The following is a 23,709-nucleotide window of genomic DNA, read 5'->3' as shown; positions in this document are numbered from 1 at the left end:
CCAAACCTCAGTGGAGGGGGTTCACATTCACTTTGGATCTAGCCAATAGCAGCTCTGCTGGTGCGTGAGAGAGGCGTGAGCTCTCCAGAGGTGGAGTCGTGCGCCACGTCTCAGTTTACAGGCTCCACTCTGCGATTGGGAGGGGTGCAGTGCGCAGGCTGGAGACGGGATCCATGGCAACAATCATGGCAGGTGGGAGAGAATTTTAAAGAAAAAAAAAAGAGATTTTTGTATCATGATTGTGTGCTGATGAAGAAGCGGTTGTTTAGGCTGCAGAATGAAGAGGTTGTGTTTGGATGATGTTCTGTGTTTCAGAGGCAGAAACCCGCCAGAAGCTGCTGCGCACCGTCAAGAAGGAGGTGGGTGTTTTCAGCTCAGCAGTTATCGTGTCGGAAAAACAAACATATCGGACTAAAGGAGTTCTTAGAATAGTTCCCAACGCAAATGAATGGATTCAACTGGAGTCTCACTTTTACAGCTTCACTTTCTGTTTGTGATATATCACAATTTCAGTAAAAACAAAAAATCCACACTATTTATGAAAAACTAATAAAAGTAGTATTTGTTTTCGTCTAAAATATGTATATTTTTTGTAGATATATCCAGTGTTTTCTCAGTTCGCTGCAGTTCTGCTGTTCTTCCTGGGGTGGAGAAGCAGCACAAAGGAAGCAGACTGTGTGATAGCCAGTGTTTGCAATCTACATGGCAAACTAAAAACATTGTGCTCCTGCCAAACAGCTTTGGAACACAATATATGTGGGCTTGTAATCCCTGTAATGAGTTATATGAAGCTGAATGGAGACAGGGATGGAAGCGGTCCAGTTGGATCCATCAGCACCAGCACAGAGGGCCAAAGCAAAGGTAGACACTAAGGATGAAACAATGATCTACTCTGCCTGCAGGCATTTAAATACTGATGAGGGTTTTGCACTTACAGGTTCAGATTTGACGTGATTACTTTACAATGACTCCAGTAATGGCTAAAAAATGACTTTATTGTAGTAACTGATTATTCCAAATTTTTAATGAAAGCAAATGAAGAACAAAACATAATCTTTCCAATTATTTAATACATGTTTCTGCTGCTCTGGTAAATTAGAGTGGTAATCATACAGTCAGAGGCAGAGCAGCCAAAAATTGTATGCAAATAAAATGAGCTTAAATACATGCACACTAAAGATTATGCTGTGGAAATAACCCAAGTTGACCAACAAAAATGAACTAACCTTTTTTCTGGGTAATTTTAACGCAAAAAACATAAATTAAGTTTAAATGAAACCACTATTATAAAAAAAAATAATAATAATTATAAACGATCCAAAAAAATCCCAACATGAAAAACCCAAGAAATTGGTTGAAGAAATATTTTAAGAAAGTAATATTTAAAAATATCACTAAGTAAAAAGTTGTTATCCAGTTAATTTAACAATAGTAATGGTGGTACTTGTTAACATTTTGAATAGTATGTGATTCACTGTGCAAATTTTCTGTAATATAATTTGGTTTATTCATAAAGTCCCAACTCACAGATGAGGTTTGTCTCAAGACGATACACGAAACAATGCAAGAAAAACATCAAACCAAGCAAAGAATAAAAATTATTCACCACTTTTGTAATCCAACTGGGTCTGTATCATTCCACAGAGGAGTCAGGCAGATAAAAATAAAGATGAAGGTGCAAATGTATGTGTGAAGATAACATTTTGAGTCAAAGTAAATAAAGATGTTGTTTACAGTAACATAAAAGATTAACGTCTAAAAATGAAAAATAACATTCAGCAACCAGCAAGGATTTAAAGAGTGACTAAAGCTTGCAGCTCTTTCTTTATATAATTGAATATTAAACATTTAACCTTTGATATATTAACTTTAAATGTCATTTCTCTGATCAAAGCTCATAAAGGAAGGTTGTCTCATTTCTTAAACCTTTTTTCTCGTTTGAAAAAATATTTTGCACTGTCGGACAGCAGACTAAATAGATTTGGATTAACCTTAAGACCTACTAGGTTAGCAAGGAATCAACTGGAACTAAACATTGGATAAAAGGTTGAGCCAAAGACGACTACTTAAAAAATAGATTTGTTATAAAGCCAGCATTTTCTCCCCCCTCAGTTTGTTGCTTAACCCAGAAACTTAGAAAAACCTCAGGAGATTCTGATAACGCATGTGCAAAGCCTTCTCTCTTGATGTGATAACCATGTTTGGAAAAGGGTCAGAGAAGTACAATCACAGGAAGAAATCAGGACTAGAAGTACAGACGAAAAAACACTCAAGCGTGGAGAAAGTATGCAGACTTTACATTCAAAGTGATTCTTAACCCAGAACCATCATGCTGTACAAAAATGATGGTATCCACTCCCCTCCACAACCTAAATAAACAACAGTAAAGGTTTCACTGACTTGGTACCAAACCTGCTTGAAATCCAACCTTATACTAACTTTATTTATTACATGTTCATTTTATCACAAAACAATATCTGTAGAGATGATAAATGACTGATGACAGATAGATGGTGTGTGCTATTGTTCCACTGTCCTTTAGTGATCTTTACAGTTGGGCTTTTGTTTGGTCCTCTGGTTTGTTTAGCCAATATTTTCTCATTACATCCCACATGTCAGAAAAAGCTGCCAGCGTCAAAAAAATCCAACATAATCCGGTTTCTCCGACTGCTGGAGACTAAATTCCCAGTTTGTGTTTAAGCCTTGAAGGGAAAGATATAGCTGATTTTGGCTTCATTTTATGACTTTTCTTTTAAAGAAAAAAAAATCTTGCGCCTATTTTGTTCTTTTTCTTGCATTACTAGGCACTTATTTTTTTTGGAGCAAAATGTTGGAATAATTTGCTTTGTTTTTTTGTAAAGAACCTTTAGTTAATTTTGTCTTCTTCCTGTTTACAGTCTTATCTGGGGCACCAGACCTTTCCTAGGATGAAAACTACCTCCTGTGCAATTCTGGAGGTTGTCCAACTTAAATAGACGAGAGAGGTTCTGTAATGTTCATTATAGATACACTTCAACTGTAACAGAAATAATGTAAAAAAAAAATCTGGTAAATCACATAGTATAATTTTCAAATTATGTATTTCTGTAATGGCGCAAAATAGAAGTATTTAGTCAATAACAACAGCTCTAACCCTGGTTGTTAATAACAAAAGTGAAAGATTTCCTGGAGGTCTTCACCAGGATTGCAATGTAGCATCTATTTTGGTCCATTCCTCCATGCAGATCTCCTCAAGAGCTTTTGTTGAGCAACACAGACTTTCAACTCCATTTGTAGATTATCTGTTAGATTTAGATCCAGAGACTGGCCAGGCCATTCTAGAATTTGAAATTGTTTTTGTTGTTTTTGGGGTCATTGTCGTGCTGGCAGATCCATCAACATTCCATCTTCAACTGTAGGAAGGAGATTTTTGCCCAAAATCTCATCTTAGTCCTTCTTTTCTTTCATTTGGAGAAGTCATCATGTCCCCTTTGCAGAAAAACAAACCCAAACCATGATGCATCCACGCCCATGCTTCACAGTGGGAAGTATATCTCTGGTGAACATTACACTCCTCTCATCTTTTTAAGTGAGACAACCTATAATGTGATATATAATATCATGAAACTTCATCAGCAATCCTTTTATGCATACATTAAATGATAAATCATAAGCTTTTTCCTCCCATATGTCATTATCTGCAATAAAAAGAACTTAAATTGTACTGTTTGACATTGGTTTATGTGTATTAATGTTAAGGGTGGGCGGCACCATATGGCGTCTCCCTGCTGTGTGTTTATGAGCTCTCCCTGTCCAGCTGGTTTTGTGTCATCAGTCTGCTCTGACATACCTAGATGTGGGCCATTATCCAGAGAGCTGAGCATGTCTCTGACTGTAGAATTACCTTCTGGCACATAATTGGTTTTGATGAGAACACACATCTGCCTCAGCTGTAAAGCAGGAGCCTTGCCTGTGTCTTTGTGGTTCTCTGATCTTTAGAGACATCACAGCTTTACAATCAAACATGATTACTGGGCAAAAAATTAAAAAAATAGAATCCACATTATATTACAGAACCATTTCAGCCTGTTTAATACTCTGGCTTTAAATAATATAATCATTAATAGAAGGTAAATTGATTTCTTGTACAAGTGGAAATTAATTAATAACTGAAACAGTTTTAGAAGTCGGTTGATGTTTTGTGACTTACCATTACCATATACTACTGAGCTGGTCATTGGGCTCATCTTGAATGTGACAGGTTTGGCGTGAATTTTTTAGTTGTTGTCCAGTTATGCTGAGGATTGAAGTATAAAACTAAAGCTGACAGAAGTTCTCCGTTGTGCTCATGGAAATAAAATTGTAAACATCGATGCAAATTTGATTTGTTGTAGTAGATCTGATTATGAAATGCTCCTGAAAGGAGCCAGTGGTTTGATTTATTTTATCACCTACTTCAGGATTGGTTCAATTCATAATTTTTATTGAATACATTTTCAGTAGTACTACAAGAAGTACTTGTTTATTAGGTAAGCATGAACAGTGGTCATATATTTTTTTGTTTATTTCACATTGAGTTCCCATTTTATCTATCATAAAATGACAAAAAAAATCAGTGAGGCTCAAGTGTTGATTCTCTGGCTGTTTTCGTCTTGACTCCCCTGTCGCACCAGCTAATTGGAGTGCTTAGTGGATCTTTATCAGTGAATGTGTGTTGCCTTTAAGCCTCACTGCTTAGTCACAGCAGATTCATCAGGCTTTGCTACAGCGTGGAAGTATTTAATATAGCCTGCCACATCTGCCACATCCTTTGAACTGTTTCCTCCAAGCAGATGTTTCTACGTTCAATGGCCACACCTGGACAGATTTCACCTTCTCGGATTCTAAAACAAATACATGTAATGTGTCAAACATCCTCGCTCCTTTTGGACGTCATTAGTCGAGTGCCGTTAGGGAGCCGCAGTCATTCTTGTTTATTTCCGAAATGAATTCATTTCTGCATCTCTTTGGTTGAAGCGATCCACTGTGAGTCTTGTTGATGTCTCCATAGAAACCTGCCGTGTGCTTCTGTTAAAACACTCCAGCAAATGAATTTCTCAGAGGGTTTATCTGTAGCCCAGATGAACGAGACGAGCAAACACAAGTGAGCATATCAATCAGCTGTGTGTCAAGTGCACTCAGAAGGAAAACTTTAGAAATGCGTCTCTTGTGTTTTTTAATTTTTGTGTTTTTGAATGGAGGATTTTATAAATGCATCTACTGAGACGGGCTGAGTGTCTCGTCAGACTGCAACAGTCTCTGCTGTGTTGGCAGCATGAATCATTTCAGTGGATGCGGAGAGAACATTAATGACTCGTCTGCCCGTATGTCTTTATGCAAGTGTGTATAAGTCAAATAAAAGCTTGATTGCAGTTTGAATTGTATTACTTACTATTGAACATGAATCAGATCTGATAATAATAAGCTGTTATTTCCAATAACTCGGCCATTACAACATTTTTTTTTTGGACATCTTTTAAATGTTCTAGTTACATTTTTATAGAAACAATTGTACTATAAAAGCAGTCGTGGAAAAAAAATTAGGAGCCATAATTGAAAAGTTATCAATTAAATCATTTATTTGCAGGAAAAGACAAACTTTACTCTCTCAGATCATTGAAACCAAACTGGTTCCTTTTAGGTTTAGAACGACACAATACTATTTTACAAGGAAAACATTTACAAAACAACATTTGGTGTGAGAAACTCTAAATGTTAAATGCAGTTTAATGCATTTTGGCATCTACTCCATCTTTTTTTCATGCTGCTGCTGCGTGACCTTATTCCGGTGCTAAATCTGGACCCTGTTAAATAAAACGATGTGTGTCTGTTTTGGAACTTAGCATTAATAGAGATGCAAGATGCTGATTTCAGATAAAATCTGCTTTCTACTCCTCTCATTTTTTTTTATCTATGTTTGTTTTTCATGAAAGTCAATGATGTAAAAAAGTGAAGGAATCAAATAAGGGCATTCTCAAGATTTAAGAGGTCTTAAGAGGTTAAAAATGAAAAAGTTCGAGCTGTTGTAGCTGCAAAGGATTGTGCATCATGAATATCTCCTAACATTATATAAATATTAGAGAATGACTTTACTTTGAGAAAGAGACTGTCAGAGAGCTGAAGTTTTTCACGTTTGCTAACCTTCTGGAATAGAAAAGATTGATCGATCACTCTTTTAAAATGTCTGTTTCATGAGCTGTCCTCACCCTTCTGCTGTGTTACTGCACTAGCCAACTCCTACTCTTGGAGCCAAGTTTGGCTCCGAATTGGAGGATTAAGAGTTTGGTGGGTGTGTAGTTGGCTGCAGTTTGCAAATCAATATTATTTGTTTTTTTATTTTGGATCCTATAAACTTTTTTAGCATTTAAACAATCTAAAGCTGCAACCAATATAATATTCTTAAAATAAAAACTGATTTGTTAAAATAGAATCTTATAGATATACTTCCATTTTCTTAACCCAGTGTATCATTTAAGGGTCACAAGGCAGTCTGTCACAGGTCCTTTTAGTCCTTTTGGTCCAGTGTAATGAGGCCTATATCATTCAAAATTATTTTTTTGAGCTTTTAGGTATGTTAGAATGCTAATTCCTCACAAAAAACACCCCTAAGTGGTATTTTCTCCATTTACTCATTCCTCTCCAACCTTCTCCCTGCTCACTTGCCCCTCTCAATCAGGGAGGAACAGCCCCTTCCAGCACCGCCCTCACACACACCAACTTCCTTTAAGAAGATAGTGGTGATAAGCAAAACTCTTTCATTTTATATGCACAATACACACATCCATCTCTGCAAAAGTTTGGATTTTGTTAGTTTTTGTGGATTAAAGGCAGACACGATGCTGAGACTGGCTGTAGGACAGGAGTGTCCAAAGTCAGTCCTCGAGGACCAGTGTCCTACATGTTTTCCGACAAATCTGCCATTGAAGCTCCTAATTAGCCAAACACACCTGAGCCAGGTAAACGGCAGCAGATAAGGCAGGGTTTTTGGAGCCTGGACATCGAGGACTGACTTTGAAAACCCCTGCTCTAGAATAATGTCATGAAATGGGCCGCACCCTCATGGAGCGAAAGGTGAAGCCTCAGAGATTGAGGCGTCTTACTTCCTCTGAAAATAAATAACCTTCATTAAAATTTTGTTCTTTTGTGTGTCAAAGTTAATATATTATTACATAGATGTAGTTTACTCAGGAAGGTTTAGGCATTATCCAGAGTCAAACAGATTAAAAGCTCTTGACACTTTAAAGTATTGCATCCCTGTTTAGTTGAGGAGATAAAACACTTAAAGTAAAGCAGAAGAAACCTCAACCCTTTGCATATAAATTCATATGCATGAGAATAGTTTATTGGCTCCAACATTCAGGGTAAACTCCAACTGAAAATGCATAAAATATATAATTAGTGATACTGGTGGGACATGATGCTCAAAAAGGAAGTTAACTTTTGTGCCTGTTTACTTACGGTTTTGTTTTGAAAATGTGTAGTTTTCTTCTGTATTTCAGCTTGCTGTTCTTGTTTTACATACTGTTTGTGATTACATAACTCACAATGAGTTTTTAATAAGGATGAGACTCAGGTAGATATTGAGTTGTGGTTAGAAGTAGAGCCTCAGAATTGCATTGTGGTTAGCTGGCATGTTGTCATGGAGATGAATAAACCAATACGCTCTGTGCGTTGAAATGATGAACTTGGCAGAGTGACATGGTCATTATGGCTGGACTCATTTCAGCAGGAAATTACAGCTATCTGTGCGGCTGGTTCCGGAGGCTGATGTTCCCCATGTAGATTGTAGAGTCGAGGGGGGGTCTCCACAGTCATCAGACAGCTTCATTTTGTGGTCAGCTTTTCTGTCAAACTTGTTGAAAAAATGTAAAAATGTGAGCACTTTTGCACAACTGGAATACATTTTAGCTTCCTCCTATTTAATTCAATAAATCCAGTTTACGTTTTACCTTTCAATTTACATGTTATTCTTTCAATCTCAGCAGGTTAATGAATTTAACTAAATACCTATTATTTCTGCCAAATCCCAACCAGCGAGCTCCTCGGAAACCATTTGTGGTCATTGTTGGAGACTAATGAATGAGTCACTCAGCTCATGCTGTATCTTTGACAGGTAAAGCAAATTATGGAAGAAGCCGTCACCAGGAAATTTGTTCATGAGGACAGCAGCCATATTGTGTCGTTTTGTGGTGAGTTTCCAAAAATCTGTTTGTAATTTCTCTCTTTTTTGACATGATGTACAAGCTTTGAAAGTTAAAAGAAATGAATAATATTTAAATAATATTTTCCTCTTGATCTGCTCTTCTTAGTCATTTTTTGCTAGTTTTAAATAGAGTGATGATGCAACCAATCAAACCTGTGTCATGTTTCTGAAATAATTTAAAAAATAATTTTATTTGATCAATTTTATTATTCTGTTTTCATTTGTAGCCAAAGACAACAAAGTGACCATGTCATTTGATTTATTGATTTGGTTTGTTTGATTGATTTCAAGCATTAAAAAAAGTAATTGAATAAATATTACAAAACACAGATATATAAAACCAAATTCCGATACCAATCAATACTTACATCTTAGAAAATGATGCAATCTTTTAGACAGTAATGCAATAAATATATTTTGAAAGTGTTTTGCCAGAATTATCCACTGAAACAAAACAGTTTGGATGCTATGATACCAGCAGGAGGGCTATAGCCGGGGTTTGATCACATGAAGAGAGAGAGGGAACTGTGGTTATTTCAGAAACAAACAGTAGCATTGAAACATCCAGAATCTGCAGGAGATTGAAGAGATGTTGAACAAATACTGTGGCAAAAGAGGGCAAAGGGGGGCAGGTCAGTGGAGAGATGTCCTCAAGCCTCAGTAACAACCCCGAGCAGCTGACCTCAGATTGAAGGTGACATGAGCACCAGCAACCCCCTTAGCCAGCTACCTAGTGGTTACAAAGAGAAAGAAGATGATCAGAACTGAGCAGATTGTAGAACCTGAAGGCAACACAGCAGATGTTGGAGACAGGGAACCATGAAGAGGTTGCAAGTAAGTCCATATAAGCTCCAGGACCTGCAGAGAGTGAGTCCAGGTCCTGCAGGTCATCACATGACACACAAAAGGAGACAGAAGCCACTGTGAGCATATGAAGCATGCGAAAGGATGGAGGTTGAGAACTAATAATTTATCCAAGATGGAACAACAAAAGTCCAGGAAAATGGCTCCAAGTGATGACAGCCGTACTCAATACCTGAATGATCAGAATGATTTTATATAGAGTCAACAAACTTACTGTTTAAATAAGTAAAATAAGGAATAAGACATCTGAGTTCTCGGTCCAGAAAAGTGCAGTCACTGAAACAGCTAAGATGCTGAGCAGGACCCTCCAGCTCCTATAGGTCTCTGATAGCTGCTGCAGGGCAAGAGGAGACGATTCATAAATGTACATGCATCTAACGAAAGACCTGCACTTTTTGCTAATGACTAAACTCTTTATACTTAACCAGTTCATTGATATTCAAGGAGGTGGTGTAGTTAGTGATTAACAAATGTAACCCTCCTTCAGTCTGTAGAAACTCAAACTCAGTAAAATGCTTAAATAGACAAATTATTAGTGTGAAGATTATTAATATCATCACATTGAATTTTAGTACTACGAATCAGATTAACCTTATAAAATTTAAAAATAAAAAATGTATAATGTTTAAGGGAAAAAAGGGCAAATGTTTGTCGTAGCAAAAGGAGGGATTTAATGCTTCACCAGGTAATAAACCCAAAAAGTTTTTTTTTGTGTTTTTGTTTTCTCAATTTGCATTCTTTACAGAAAAAAACAAACAAAAAAACTTCCCTCTTGGTTGAGTATTTTACCCAACTGTATATGTTTGTACCTTGAAACCACAGATTTCTGTATGTCTGTATAAAGCAGACACAAGATAACATCAGGCATTAATATTAATAAATAAAATGATCTGGAGGGCCTGATATTATTACACAAAGGGCCGGATCCGGCCCCCGGGCCTTGAATTTAACACACGTACCTTAAAGTAACACACTACCTACATGTAGGCACTGTGGCTCAAACCAGAAGTGTATTTAATATACAGATATATTTGTGGGTTTCAGTGGGATTTGAATAATTTTCACTTGGGACAAACTGTAAAAACAGAGATAAGAAACTTGTTGAGTGCCAAATCTATGCTTAAAAGCAAAATAAAAGCAGCTACATCACCTTTCTTTCCTTTGACTCTTTTTAACACTGGCAGAAATATTCCATTCTAAGAGCTGCTGTCATTAAACGACTTTGCAAACATGCGCAAGGAGACACAACAGAGAAAATGTGCAGAAAAGTGTAAAGTCTCTGTTGATCTATCTGCTGTGAAAATCCAATTGCACAATAACACAGGCTTGGTGTGACAACGGAGTGAGAAAAAAAACAAAGTCTTGATAGAATTCTGCCATAATAAAAGTCAAAGTTTAACATTGCACACGTACAAACGCATGACTACACACCAGATAAAAAAGGTGTGTTTTATGCTAAGTACACATCAGGGTTGTGTGCTTTTGGGGTGTTGCATAAAAACCCACAATGACCTGTTTACTTTACACAGTGAGTCACTTCTACTTTTATCCAGATATCAGTAAATCTAATTTCACGGGTTTTCAACTTCTAAATGGTGAAAAAAAAGTCAAAATATTTTTAAAGATCAGACACGCTTTCTTCTTCTGCTACAAATGTTTGATGTGTGGCTTGATCCACGCACTTCCTCTGCTCCTCTGAGTGGATGCATGCATCAAGAGTACCCTCCCATGTGTCTGCGTTTCTGCCTTCTTCCTTTTCTGCTTGACTCCTCCTGTGATCTTTTCGAGGCTCTTGCTATGAACCCTTTTAGTTGTGGAGAATGAGCGGAGGACAGGAAAGGAGCTTAGTTTGCTCACTAGAGAACCATTAGCCTTCTCCACAAGCTGCCTCAGACGAGGCAGACTGAGATGTGGGCACGGCAAGAGAAATGTGTCACATTTTCTCTGTTCTTAGTTAAGAAAAAGAAAGCAGTTACATATAAATCTGTATTTTATTTATTTGTCATGTCCTTTCATTAGCTTATTTGTAGTTCTTTTGCAGGCAGCTTTAAAGTCCCTCTCCAATCATCTTTCGATCTATTCTAAAAGCATCTCCAGTGGTCTTTTAATTATGATTATACCATTTTTAGGCAACATTTTTAAAAACCCTAGCATAATTTCTGCAGAGTTCATTTGAAATACATCTCTGAATTGTGGGTGGGACTTTTGGTGCGGAGTAAGCCTGCCTCCACTTCCCATTATCCATCTGTTTACACACTCTCCAATTTGTCCCTACTGGTGCAAAAAAGATCCCAATTAAATAAATACTCAGAAATGCAATTTTAGGCTTCATTTTCCTATATATGTCCTCCACCTTGAGGAAAATGCCACAAGAATGTTTCATCGGAGTGGGTCTGCAAAAGTATCAGGACTTATTTCCATCCTCTCTTTGTTACTGAATAATGATGGAGGAAGCAGCACCTGTACTATATTTCACCATCAAATCACCTTAGTGGAAACTGATTATAGCTTTAGCAGAGATTGTTCCCTCACAGGCGGAAACTCTGTTTAATCACCATCTGTAAACATGGCAGAAAAGCAGGACCTTTGACTCACATAACTGTAACTAGCCGTTAACCAATCACTTCAGTGACGGGTGTTTAAAAACATCGTCTGTCGAAGGCTATTCTAAATGAGGTGCTGGTCATCAGTGGGCCTCAGACGGTTCACGGTTGCCACAGAGACAGGATGGTCAGGGACAATCTACTGATTGGGCTGTTTTCACCTGCTGCAAATCAACATACAAAAGCCTTGAAGGAAAATCTGGTTCATCTATGCGAGCAAAGTAAAAAAAAAGGGCAGTGCCATTCTGATTGACTTGTCTTTGTGCCATCATTAGGGCTGGTTTAGAATCGTAAATCTGGTGAATATTTCCAGCCTAAGAGGAAAAAACGACGAGGGGGTGAATGTTCCAAGACCTTTAAATGTGGCACTTTGTTCTGACATTTTCCCCCATACTTTAGTAATAATGCAAGACAGGGCGTACAAAAAAATATGGCCACAAGGTCAAAATAAAGTACTGGTCAGGATTATGATGATTGTATAATGAGGCATGGAAAAGTACCGCATCAAGGTAACAAAAAAATAAGTTTTGTTTGTTGGAAAAAAAAATAAAAAAGAGAGTTCTTGATGATTTGCCACTGCCCCTCGCTTTGCTCATCTCTCCCAGAGCTTCTTCGCTCTATCAACAGGGTTGCCATGGCAACTTCATCCTTCCCTCTGACCCCATGTGAACAGAGCCACAGGATTAGTTCTGACAGAGAATTCAAATGTCAACACAACTCGAGGTACTGCCACGTAGGCCTGAAAAAGGAAACAGGATGTCTCATCTTTGCTATTTTCAATTAAAGCCTTTTAGAGTGACATTGACTTAGTGTGTCCAGGATATGCAAACGATCAGAAAAAAAGAACTTGATTTATGATGTTTTTAGTCTGGAGAACAAAAATGACAGAACAATTGGTCCCTTCTTATGATCTTGTTCTAAAAGTTTCCAAAGAGCTGCAAATTGAGAATCAATATTGAAGAAGTAACATTAAAACTGTAAATCTGCTGACTGATCAGGCATGTGACACACGTTCAAAAACACACTAAACGTTAAACTTCAAACATTCTTGAATTTGGTTTGTTTTTGTAAAATTGAAGGAAGTATCACTGGAAGACCAATTCACTTTTGTCAGTTTAGTGCATAAAAATAAAAATAAAAAATATTTTTTTGTAAAAAGTTAAATCAGCGACCAAATGGAAAACCTGAGCCGATGTAAATTATAAAAGACTTAAACAATAACACTATCTCGAGTTCACACTTTTATACTTAGATACTGGCTAAATTAGGGAAACATACCTTCATTGGGTGTTTGGGTCTATGAAGCTTATCAAGAAATTTGGATCTACAATCTAAGTACAAATTAATTAAAAAAAAATAGTTAAAAGATACAAATTTGGAATCTATGGATAAATCTTGTCTTTGCTACTTTAAAGTGTTAATTATTGGTGTTAATGTGTTGTAATAAAAGAATTACTGAACATGCACTGAGTAAAATATTGCAACTGTTGAGGATGCACATTAGTCATGATATGCTTATAAAAACAACAACAACAACAAAATCTTTGTTCTTGTTTTTTTCATCAAAATGTGAAAGTATGATGTTATTCGGATGAAAAAATGGTGCCAGAATATATTTTGTTATAAATTTTAAAAAGCATCATGGGTTATAAAACTCCCATAGGTGCCAACTTTTATTGTAGCATTATTTCTTTTTAAATTACTGCACCTATTTGTTCAAATAATAAAAGCTTTGTTGTTGTCCATCAAAGTAGAGCTTGATTTTCTTTATTCTTTGAAATTGTTGGTCTTTTATGCTGAGTATCCTTGTTCTTCAGTGAGTGTTGGGGGAAAAGATGACAACTAAATTAGTGCATAAACTTGCAGAATGCACAGATGTATTTCTGTGTTATGTAATGAATATTTGGTATATGAATAGTTCTTGTTGCTTAAGTGTGTTTTTGTCCGTGCAGCTGCGGTGGAGGCATGTGTCCTGCATGGACTCAAACGGCGAGCAGCTGGTTTTCTGCGCAGCAACAAGATCGCAGCACTTTTTATGAAGGTGGGGAAAAGCTTCCCCCCAGCAGAGGAGCTGTGCAAAAAGGCCCAGGAGCTGGAGCAGGTCATGGAGACAAAGTGAGCTGATCACAGCCGGTTCTCGGGCCATCAGAACACAACACTTCAAAGCTGGCATCAAAGCGCCTTTGATTGTTCCAACAATGAATTTAAATAGCGCCCCGACTGATGATTAAAGAGCTTTTAAATAAAGCATGCTCTTTTTGGGGGAAATATCAATCGTGTATTCATGTAGATGTAAGCAAAACCTGTTTTTAACAAACTTTTCTTTAAAACAGACGAAGTCAGAGCTTGCAAAGTCAGGACAGCCTCCGGAAGATGCCGCGCCTGCCCAGCCTCAACCCTCAGGGGGTGAAGAACCTGTGGATTAAAGCAGCTCTGTTTGAGAAGGTGCTGGACAAGATTGTCCTCTACCTGGTGGAGAACAGCAGGTCAGTTTAAACAATTACAACTGACAGATTGTTCATTCTGGAAAGTTATTTACTTTAAATTCTATTTGTTTCCAGTAAATACTATGAGAAAGAGGCTCTTCTAATGGACCCTGTTGATGGGCCGATCCTAGCATCATTGTTAGGTAATATTGAACTTTTTTTTATTATACATTTAAATCATTTCATACTCTATGTTAGTCCTGGCTTTGCATTATGTTATTAGTAATATGGTTTTCTTTCCTTAATGTCACTTTTCTTTATTCCTTTAGTCCAGGGATCTGCAATCTGAGCTTTTTTAATTCTTCTGCTTGGCTCTCTGGCTAAAAACTTAAAGAGTTACTCATTTACCATTAATTTAAATTTAATTAGTCGTGTATGTGAGTTTATGGCTGTGGGGCTTCTGTAACAGTAAGATAAACTGTAAAGTTTTCTCACATCACTGCTGACATTACTCAAAATCCAAATAATTTGTGTGAACAACCACTGAATTTACAGATGTATAATACTGTGCAAAACTTTGGTAAAATGTTTCTCTTATCTAGGTATAGTTGGAAAAAGTTAAAAGCACATTTTTACATAGCTAAACAATATTTAGGTCGTTCCTAGCGGAGCATTTCTGAATATGTATATTTGTACTTATAAATAATAAAATATACATTATTTCTTGTTAAAATTTGGGCTAACAGCAATAGTAAGTAAGATGACAGCACTTCGAGGTTGACTTAAGGTTTAATACAGTTTTCATTGGAGAACATTTTCTGCAGAGAGATGATGCTCTGTTGCACGGGATGTCTAATTTTAAGCAGAAAACAATTTTATATTTAGAGAAAAAAAATTATTTAAATATTTTGCTTTTTATTGATAAAAAAACCAACAGTTCGATTATCTGGGAGATAAAAGTAACAGCATCACAAATACAAAGCAGACTAGTTGATTTTTTATGAAGCGTAAGTAAGACTTTGTAACTCCAAAAGGTGAGATTTTGGCCCAACCAACGTTTTTTGGTGTTAAAGGTTGTAGACCCCTGCTTAAATTAAATAGCTGTTATAGAATAACTACCAATGCATTTACAGGCATTAAAAACAATCTTGTATTTTAACTCTTTTCAACAGTTGGACCTTGTGCTTTGGAGTACACAAAGATGAAGACAGCGGATCACTTTTGGACAGACCCGTCTGCTGATGAGTTGGTGCAGAGACATCGGATCCACAGTGGTCACTGCAGGCAGGATTCTCCCACCAAGAGGCCGGCGCTCTGTGTAAGAGTTAGACCTCCTTTTTATTTTACTTTGATCACATTTGTCACTCGCGTGCAGTAACACATGTCAGAGAAGTGAGTACAGCGAGTCCCAGGAGAGAGGACAGAGTGCAATCTCAGATCACTCTTTACAGCTGTAGGTGCTGCCCCTCTGTGTACCTATGTGTGTCTTCCCGGCAAACCCAAAAACATTTCCCGGTATCAGAAACACAGGCAGTGATGCGCACGGAAGGGAGCGTGTTAGTGTTAGTCATCCCTTTGTTGTCTGGTTTGGTGCAGATCCAGAAGCGACACTCCAGCAGCAGCATGGACGAGCGTCCGTCCCCGTCACCCTCAGCTCGGGAATATGTGGAGTCGCTGCATCAGAACAACAGGGCCACTCTGCTGTTCGGCAAGAATAATGTGCTCGTACAACCGGTAACTGTCAGATTAAGTCATCGGCAAGATTCTTATCTGTAAACAGCTTCACACTGTTATCCTGAGCATCCCTGAACAGCTGTCATAGCCGATAGTCACATTTAGTCTCGGTGTGCTCATTGTCTCTTTTTCTGCACACAAAGTCAATGATTGATTCTGTTTGATCAGAGGATATTTTTATTTCTTTAGAATCAACACCATCTGCTCCATGTTTGTTCTAACTGACACAATCAACACTTTTCTTTAATTAAAAAAATATGTGCCTGTGGACATTTTAGAGGGATGACATGGAGGCCATACCAGGTTACCTTTCCCTGCACCAGACTGCTAACATCATGACACTGAAATGGACCCCCAACCAACTCATGAACGGTTCGGTGGCGGATTTGGACTATGAGCGCAGGTGCAAACCTCTCTTTAAATGTGCCGTGTGCCTGCACTCGATGTAAGTGATCTACCAGGAGCTAGCAGGCAGGCGTGTGCCACAAACGCAAGCTAGCATCCCTCTCTGCAACACTCGGGTGTTACTGCATAATGCAGTGTGTTTGTCTGTCGCTTTGGGCTCAGTGCGCTGAATAAACGCTGCTGATCTGATGAGGCCTATTTTCAGCACAGCAGCAGCCAGCAGATGGTTTATTGGCTGAGACAGTCAGCCATCTCTCAAACTAGCAAACCATGTTATGTTCTACCGCCTGTGCATGGCTTCTCTCACCCAAAAGAAATTGATTATAGCATTGGGGAGCAGTTCTGGTTTGTTTATGCACTCCAGCGCAACCATATATTTTCATTTAGCGGAAAAATGAATATCTTTTCGACACTTTTATTTATAAGCTGTGCAAACATTCTTGGTAATGGTTTAGTGTGCAGAGGCCAAAACATGTTGTGACTTTACTGATAATGTTCTGTTTTACAGTGTTTACTGGGACTATGCCATGACAATCTGTTTAGAGGAGATAGTTTATTTGCACTGTCATCAACAAGGTACACGCATCTTAACTTATAGCCACTTTTCCCCTCATTTCTGTAATTCTCCTCCTGATCAGTACGGACAACTTCGACTTAACAAGAATCAATGTGTTTTGTAGTGGACAGTGGGGGGACGGTGGTGCTGGTCAGTCAAGATGGGATTCAGAGACCTCCACTCCGCTTCCCTAGGGGAGGACATTTGCTCCAGTTCCTCTCCTGCCTGGAGAACGGCCTGCTTCCTCATGGCCAGCTGGAGCCTCCACTGTGGTCCCAGAGGGGGAAGGTCAGAATCTATAGTCTCTTTGTGGCTTCAATTTCAGAACACAATGCACATTTATAATTGTATTTTTTACTAGAAAGCATTTAAAAAAAATGTCAACAGTAATGACATTAAAATTGAAGAGTCTAATCAGAGCTTGTGTTGCGTTAAAGGAAACTGATGAATGTGGAGCAATCTCAGCATCAACCATTAGTATTGTTCACAGTGAACAGATGCTTTTGTGAGGTAATGAGCAGCTCTGTAACCGAAAAACCTGCCTCACATGTCAAAAACTAAAGTGGGCTTAGTCAGAACCACTCATCAACTCTACACAGGCATTAAACAGCAATGGAGTAATGCTACACATTCTCACTCCCAATTCTTATATAGACGTATGGTTTGGGCCCCCTCCGCGTCACTTTTTGATGTTTTGTGTGTCCCTAGTACATAGTTTTTTGATGTGCTGGCTGTTCCCATTAATTCACAAGTCCCTCGAGACGTGGTACTGGATGGGGAACCGGTGCCGGGTTAGTGTACTTGTACATTCCGGTCTGCATCCCGAGGGTTGGGGACCCCTGATTAGCATCTGTGGCCTGGTACCAGAGGTTAAGGACCCCTGATTAAATGGGAACAACCAGAAAGTCAAAAAACGACAAATTGGGGACACACAACCAAACCATATGTCCATATACGACGAGTTCCCAGCCAGCAAGGCCAAGTGGGTCCCATTTGGTTTAAAAGTGGGCAGAAAATGTGGGCCCCAAGTGAGTTTGTCTGGAGTTTTTGGGGTGGCCCTACCTGTAGTTGCTCTCATTAGCTTAAGTAGGCACTCAGGTTACAAAGGAAGCAAGTGCTGCCACCCAGGGGTCGGCAAAGCTAGCAGGGGCCCCGCCCAGGACGTCAGTTCTTGGGCAGGAGAGCCAATGTGGGCAAACACAGGTGGGGCCACCACGGAAACTGTAGACAAATCCAAGTGAGGGCCACACTATATGGGGCTCACTGCCTTGCTGGCTGAGTTGGGAGTGAGAATGCATTGAATAATGAGTATTCTAGAATCTGGATTTTATTTGTTTTTCATGTTCTTCTCGCAGGGAAAGGTGTTTCCCAAACTGAAGAAAAGGCTTCCTCCTGGATCCGGATCCTCAGACTCTGTATCAGACAAAGAGGAAGATGAAGCCATGGACTACGTCTTCCGCATCCTCTTCCCAAACAGCCAGTCAGAGTTTGGTGGGTTCCCTTCACGAGTAGCAAACATCAGCCTGAGCTGAGCCTTTAGGGCATCGCCAGGATCTTTCACTTTAATGGAGACGTTACTCGTTGTTTGTTACAGTGACTGTAACCCTCCCTCCCTGTCTGACTTCGTCTCTCTCCCTTCAACCAAGTGGACAGCCCCCCTCCAAAACAGGGGCCTTTGTTGTACCCAAGAGGTTCTGGAGCTGTCACGAAGAATCCCTCTCAGTCACAGGAAGCTGTTGTAACACTGTCACACCTCGGCTCCTCTGTGCATCTGTCAGCCTGCCTCGCTTTAATTCCTAATATCTAATATCCTCCTGGCTTGACCTGCACCTCTGGCGAGGTTTATTGATGTGCTGCGTTATTAAACCCACATTATGTTGCACCTTTCTTACTGCATCCCCACACAGTAACCTTTTAACAGGCTTTTAACATCTGATTGGGTGATTAATCTAACGTGGCTGGCTTTCTCTCCAGGGATCTTATTCTTTCCAAACGCTGCATTAAGTATGCTTTTAAATCATTCAATAATTCCATAGATGCTTCAACCGCGTGCTTCATCTCTGCTCCAACAGGCATTTAAGTACAAACATACTGAAGAGATTTTGCTGTCTTAAAACCTTCTCAGTGGGAAGGTTTCAAAAAATGAAGCTGTGCTCTTTTTGCTTGCAGCATTGCCCCCAGACCTGATGGATCAGGGAGTGACGATGTGGCAGCCCCCTCTCAGGAAGGCGTCGTGCTCCTCCTGCTCTCACGGGAGCTTCTCTGACGGGACGACGCTCAAGGGGTGCAACTACGAGAGGTGACAAGCAAATACGTGCGGAGTTCTGCACCGAATCTCGCTGTGTAAACAACACAAAAAAATGAATGAAAGATGCAAGAACCCGACAACTACCTGGAACACAATTACATGACATTTAACTCGCTGTAGAAGGGATGTAGCTGGGGAGGGCAGAACTGATAAGAATGGGGAGAAATAAAGACCAGCTGCTGGGCTAATTTGTTCTGTGTGACAGCACAATAGTGTATCGTTTGTTGAAAGGTCACTTTCAGCCCCTATATTAAGCCTTACATCAGATTTAGTCTATTTTATGCACATGATTATTTGCTGTTTAAGTCGCCAGTGACGCTTAAACAAAAAAATCTCTAACATATTATAATTTTTCAACGTTTTTTAACGTAATTCCAGTTGATTGTGAAGGAGAAAAGCGGCTCGTACGAGCCGCTTTTCTCCTTCACAATCAACTGGAATTACGTTGATCGTGTTAGCGGTTGAAAAGTTGTAGTAAATCAAAGAACGTAAAGGGTCACTTCATGTGTGCTATTTTTCTGCAGGACTCCTCTGAAGCTGCTGTGTGACAACATGAAATACCAGATCATCTCCAGGGCGTTTTACGGCTGTACGCACTTCCCCACTATCCAAAAATACCAGCTCGCAAAATGTGCCTCATATAGAAGTGAAATGACCACTTGCTGGTGGACAGCTGAAACAATTAACTGTGTCACCCATCAGGGCTGGCGTACTGTCGACACCTGTCCACTGTGCGCACACACCTGTCTGCTCTCGTCAACCACACCATCGTGGCGCCGGATGTGCCGGGTGATGCGTACGAGGGGCTCACCACAAACGTGTGGCAGACATTTCTCCAGGACAGCACAGTAAGGATCTCCGGTTTCACTGCTCCACATACTCCACAGATGCCATTCACACACGTTCACAACAGCATCCCTGTTTCCATGTCAACCTTAGGGAAGAGCATCACTCCCAGAACACTGGAATGATTGGATTTTGATTTGCAACTTCAATTACATTTACAATATGAAGAGATAATGATTTTATACTTAACTGTATTTGTTTATTTAAACTCCCCCTTTGATGAAAATCCTGTTTTTAACATGTATGTGTGGCATTCTTCTTATGAAAGAGAACAAATGTAATAAGAAATCATTTCGTTTTTGCATTTCCGAGCATTTCTCCTTTTAAATCGCTGTCAATCAAACTGTTGCAGAAAGGCTCTGTTTGAATTAATGAGCCTTCTTTATGACACAACAGCTCTGCTGCACATGTACTAAAATTTTTTACTATTTTTTACAATTTGATTTGTATCAACAAAATAAACATCTCTATCAGCCTCTGTTTGTAATTCATCTTTCACACTACTACAATTAATGAAGCTAGACTAATGCTCTGTGGCATAATGATGCCTTTATTTAGAGTAATGGACTTTCATCTGAAGACACTGAAGCCTTAAAAGGACAATAAAAATGTCTTCTTATTTTTCTCTAATATTGATCAGTCTGGTGTTGCTGCTTAATTACACTTCTTAGGGTCTAACAAGAATTTTAAACTAAAGTTTTTGAAAATGTTGGCATTGTTTATCTTTAGACCTACAAGGAGCATGAGCTTCTCCGCCTGGTTTACTTCGGTGGGGTGGAGCCCTCGCTGCGTAAAGACGTGTGGCCGTTCCTGCTGGGTCACTACAAGTTCGGAATGTCTGAGGCTCAGAGGAAAGAGGTGAGCGGTTGTGGTTTCAGCGCTGCCTCTCTGCTCTTAAATCACTCACCCATGACTCCTCACATTTACTGCAGGTGGATGAACAAGTGCGGGAGAGCTACCAGCAGACCATGAGCGAGTGGCTGGACTGTGAGGGCATAGTCCGCCAGCGAGAGAAGGAGCAACACGCTGCAGCGCTGGCAAAGTGCTCCTCGGGGGCCAGTATGGACAGTTCTGGTCAGAGGATGACCCATCATGATTCTACTGTGAGCAATGAGGTAAGCCAGGGAGGAGAATCAATTCACACTGAAATCTGTCAGATCTGACACCCACTGGACCACAGAAAGGAGTTGCTGATAAATAGCAGAAAGGCTCCAGAGCAGAAACTAATATTTCATGGGTTTGTGCTGCTGGGAAAAAAAAATCTGAAATCTATTTTTTATAAGAACCGCACTCAAGGCGTGCTGTCAAACAGTTTTTTCCCAGATATAAATCTGAAGCTTTTTCCTGCAGCATTTGGAAAGCATCTGTTTACAGGCTGTTTTTTCCTTTTATTTGTTTTTAAAAAAGGAAAAAAAATGAAACAAAATGTTGTTTTATGCTTTTGGCAGATGAAAAAGATTATTATATAGAAGCATTTCTTATTGTAGAGGTTAATCTTTCATTCTCGTTATTCGGTTCCCCTTGTTCTGTTTATTTAACCTCTTCAATGGAAGGACAAAGACAAAGTTCTGTTTTCCGTGTATGAACATAGTAGCCGCACATGATAAAACAACCCTGTTGCTCTGTCTTCGTCCATCTCAAACTTTATTGACACAAAGTTACAAAACAAAAACTTCTTCTACTCATAAAATGGACACTGAACAACAGAGTTGCGCCCTCTGGTGGTCTAATCAATTAAAGTAATAATCCATATTCCAGATGTCACAAAAACAAATTACATAAAATAATCAAAACAAAAATATAATTCTAATGTAAATTAAATCTCAGTAAATGGCACTTACACTTATCATTTGTTTTTTTTCTTGAACATGTTTTCTTTTGCAGTCCCAATCCTCCAGGAGCTCCGACAGGCAGAGTTTAGCTCACCTACAGAGCGATTCTAGTAGTGGCACACAGGTAAGAAAACCTCCACATTTTTATTTTTAATAAAGCATGTCAAAAACTGGACCGAAGTGATGTTGCCCCCTTCTCTCCCTTGACTTGTCCTTTCAGGTATTCGAGTCTGTGGAGGAGGTGGAGCAGATTGAGTTGGAGACTAAACCTGAAGAAGCCAAACAGGTTCCTAGGATGCCAAATGGAGCTCTTCAGAACGAGAATAGCTCCCCAGATTCTGGGCACCCCTCCTCCCGAAACTTTTCCATCACATCTGGCCTGTCGGAGGGCTCCTTCAGCACAGAGGACAGCTCTGCACCTGATGCCAGCCATCGGCCTGCAGCTGCGCCTCAGACCCCGCAGAGCTCCGTCAAAGCTGCAGGAGGACAAAGTGGAGCTCTGACGGTGGCAGGTGAAGAGGACGACAAAGGGGAGGAAGAGGGGGGCGTGTTTAGTGTGACCAAAACTGTGGATGATTTGGAGACAGAGGCAGCAAACAAAGACAAAAAGGAATGTGTGCTGTCAGAACAGGAAAAGACTGTGGACACTATTAAGAAAACAACGGCTCCAACACAATCAAAGCATAAACACACAGAGTGTCCTCAAAAAGATCTGGCAGCTAGCAGAGAGGGAGCTTCCACGCTTGATGACAGAAGCGTGAAGAGGATCAAGGAATCAGACAAATCCAGTGTTGCAGCCACTGAGAGGAAAGACAACACACATACAGGCCCTGGCATTCCTGAAGATGGAAGGAATCCTGGTAGCCCTCTAGATACTCGAGCCTCGAGAGAAAGCGGAGCCGTCTGTGCCTCTCAGAAAGACGCGCCTCAGGTCATGACTGACTCTGACGAGTCTCCCTCAGCCATCGAGATGGAGGAGATCCCCACAGCCAAAGTTTCCATGGTGCCTTGGAGCAGTAAGGGACACTGTGAACCTTCCTCTCAGGACTCCAACCTTCCAGTGGAACTCAGGCAGGAAGGAGGAAAAGTCAGTCCAGAAGGAAGCGAATCTGTTCTGTCAGAGCCAGAGATGGAAAGCCTTTACCCTCCATTTGATGCTGCAGCCAAGTCTGAAGACACCAAGGATGAGGCGACCTCTGGAGAAGTGGCTGGGAGCAGTTACCGTGTATGCACAGAGTTTAAACAACCATCGTTTTTGTTCCAATCCCAGCATCTCTAGTGTGACTTTGTTTCATCTATTGTTGTTGTGCTGTCTATTCCAGCAAGAGCTTCTGGACTTATACACACTCAACCTGCATCGCATCGAGAAAGACGTCCAGCGCTGTGACAGGAACTACTGGTACTTCACTCCTGCCAACCTGGAGAAGCTGCGCAACATCATGTGCAGGTGAAACACTGACACCTACAGGAGCAAAAGACAACATTCACTTCAGGGGTGCAGAGGTAGAGCGGTCGACCTATGATTTAAGGATCCCAACCCTGCTTTGCTCATGATGGTTGTAGTTTGGAACCAGTGTGTGTGCATGGGTTTGGATTGGACTGGAATTTAGTTATTTCAATCAATTAAAAAATACTTAAAAAAAGACAAACAAAAGAAATAAACATACATGCCCTATATTATTAGGATTAGTCATTATTTGATTGGAAAATTAAAAAATTGGAAGCAAAATGGACTGGGACTGTGGAGCGCTTTGGGCCTTCGTGGAAGGTAATAAAGCCTCATTCATGCCATTTACTTAAAACATTAGGTCATTGTTTGGTTTTGTTGGTGCGTCTTTGTTTTTACTTTGTATTAATGATGTAATTCATATAAAAATGTTGAAAAAAACATCTAAATCCACCGTTTGGCCAGTT

The 23,709-nt window shown here is 39.7% G+C and overlaps 1 protein-coding gene across 1 annotated transcript in view; it reads left to right on the top strand.

Moving 5' to 3' along the window:
* Positions 1-20: 20 nt before the first annotated feature.
* sgsm1a (small G protein signaling modulator 1a) overlaps positions 21-23,709 on the top strand; it is a 27,941-nt gene continuing 4,252 nt past the window's right edge. The window contains exons 1-20 of the mRNA XM_024274815.2: positions 21-192; positions 316-359; positions 8,132-8,207; positions 13,641-13,803; positions 14,022-14,174; positions 14,250-14,317; positions 15,287-15,432; positions 15,711-15,848; positions 16,127-16,251; positions 16,762-16,829; positions 16,934-17,097; positions 18,165-18,300; positions 18,979-19,108; positions 19,642-19,706; positions 19,820-19,965; positions 20,693-20,821; positions 20,896-21,078; positions 21,848-21,919; positions 22,016-23,020; positions 23,118-23,242. Of these exons, the coding sequence (XP_024130583.1) occupies positions 174-192; positions 316-359; positions 8,132-8,207; positions 13,641-13,803; positions 14,022-14,174; positions 14,250-14,317; positions 15,287-15,432; positions 15,711-15,848; positions 16,127-16,251; positions 16,762-16,829; positions 16,934-17,097; positions 18,165-18,300; positions 18,979-19,108; positions 19,642-19,706; positions 19,820-19,965; positions 20,693-20,821; positions 20,896-21,078; positions 21,848-21,919; positions 22,016-23,020; positions 23,118-23,242 (3,155 nt within the window). The 5' untranslated portion in view covers positions 21-173. The remainder of the gene's footprint in view (positions 193-315; positions 360-8,131; positions 8,208-13,640; positions 13,804-14,021; positions 14,175-14,249; positions 14,318-15,286; positions 15,433-15,710; positions 15,849-16,126; positions 16,252-16,761; positions 16,830-16,933; positions 17,098-18,164; positions 18,301-18,978; positions 19,109-19,641; positions 19,707-19,819; positions 19,966-20,692; positions 20,822-20,895; positions 21,079-21,847; positions 21,920-22,015; positions 23,021-23,117; positions 23,243-23,709) is intronic.

This window comes from Oryzias melastigma, linkage group LG9 (genome assembly GCF_002922805.2).
Source record: "Oryzias melastigma strain HK-1 linkage group LG9, ASM292280v2, whole genome shotgun sequence".
In the NCBI taxonomy this organism is placed as follows: domain Eukaryota; kingdom Metazoa; phylum Chordata; class Actinopteri; order Beloniformes; family Adrianichthyidae; genus Oryzias; species Oryzias melastigma.
Note: the sequence above shows the minus strand (reverse complement) of the source record. Positions and strands in the feature narration are given on the sequence as shown.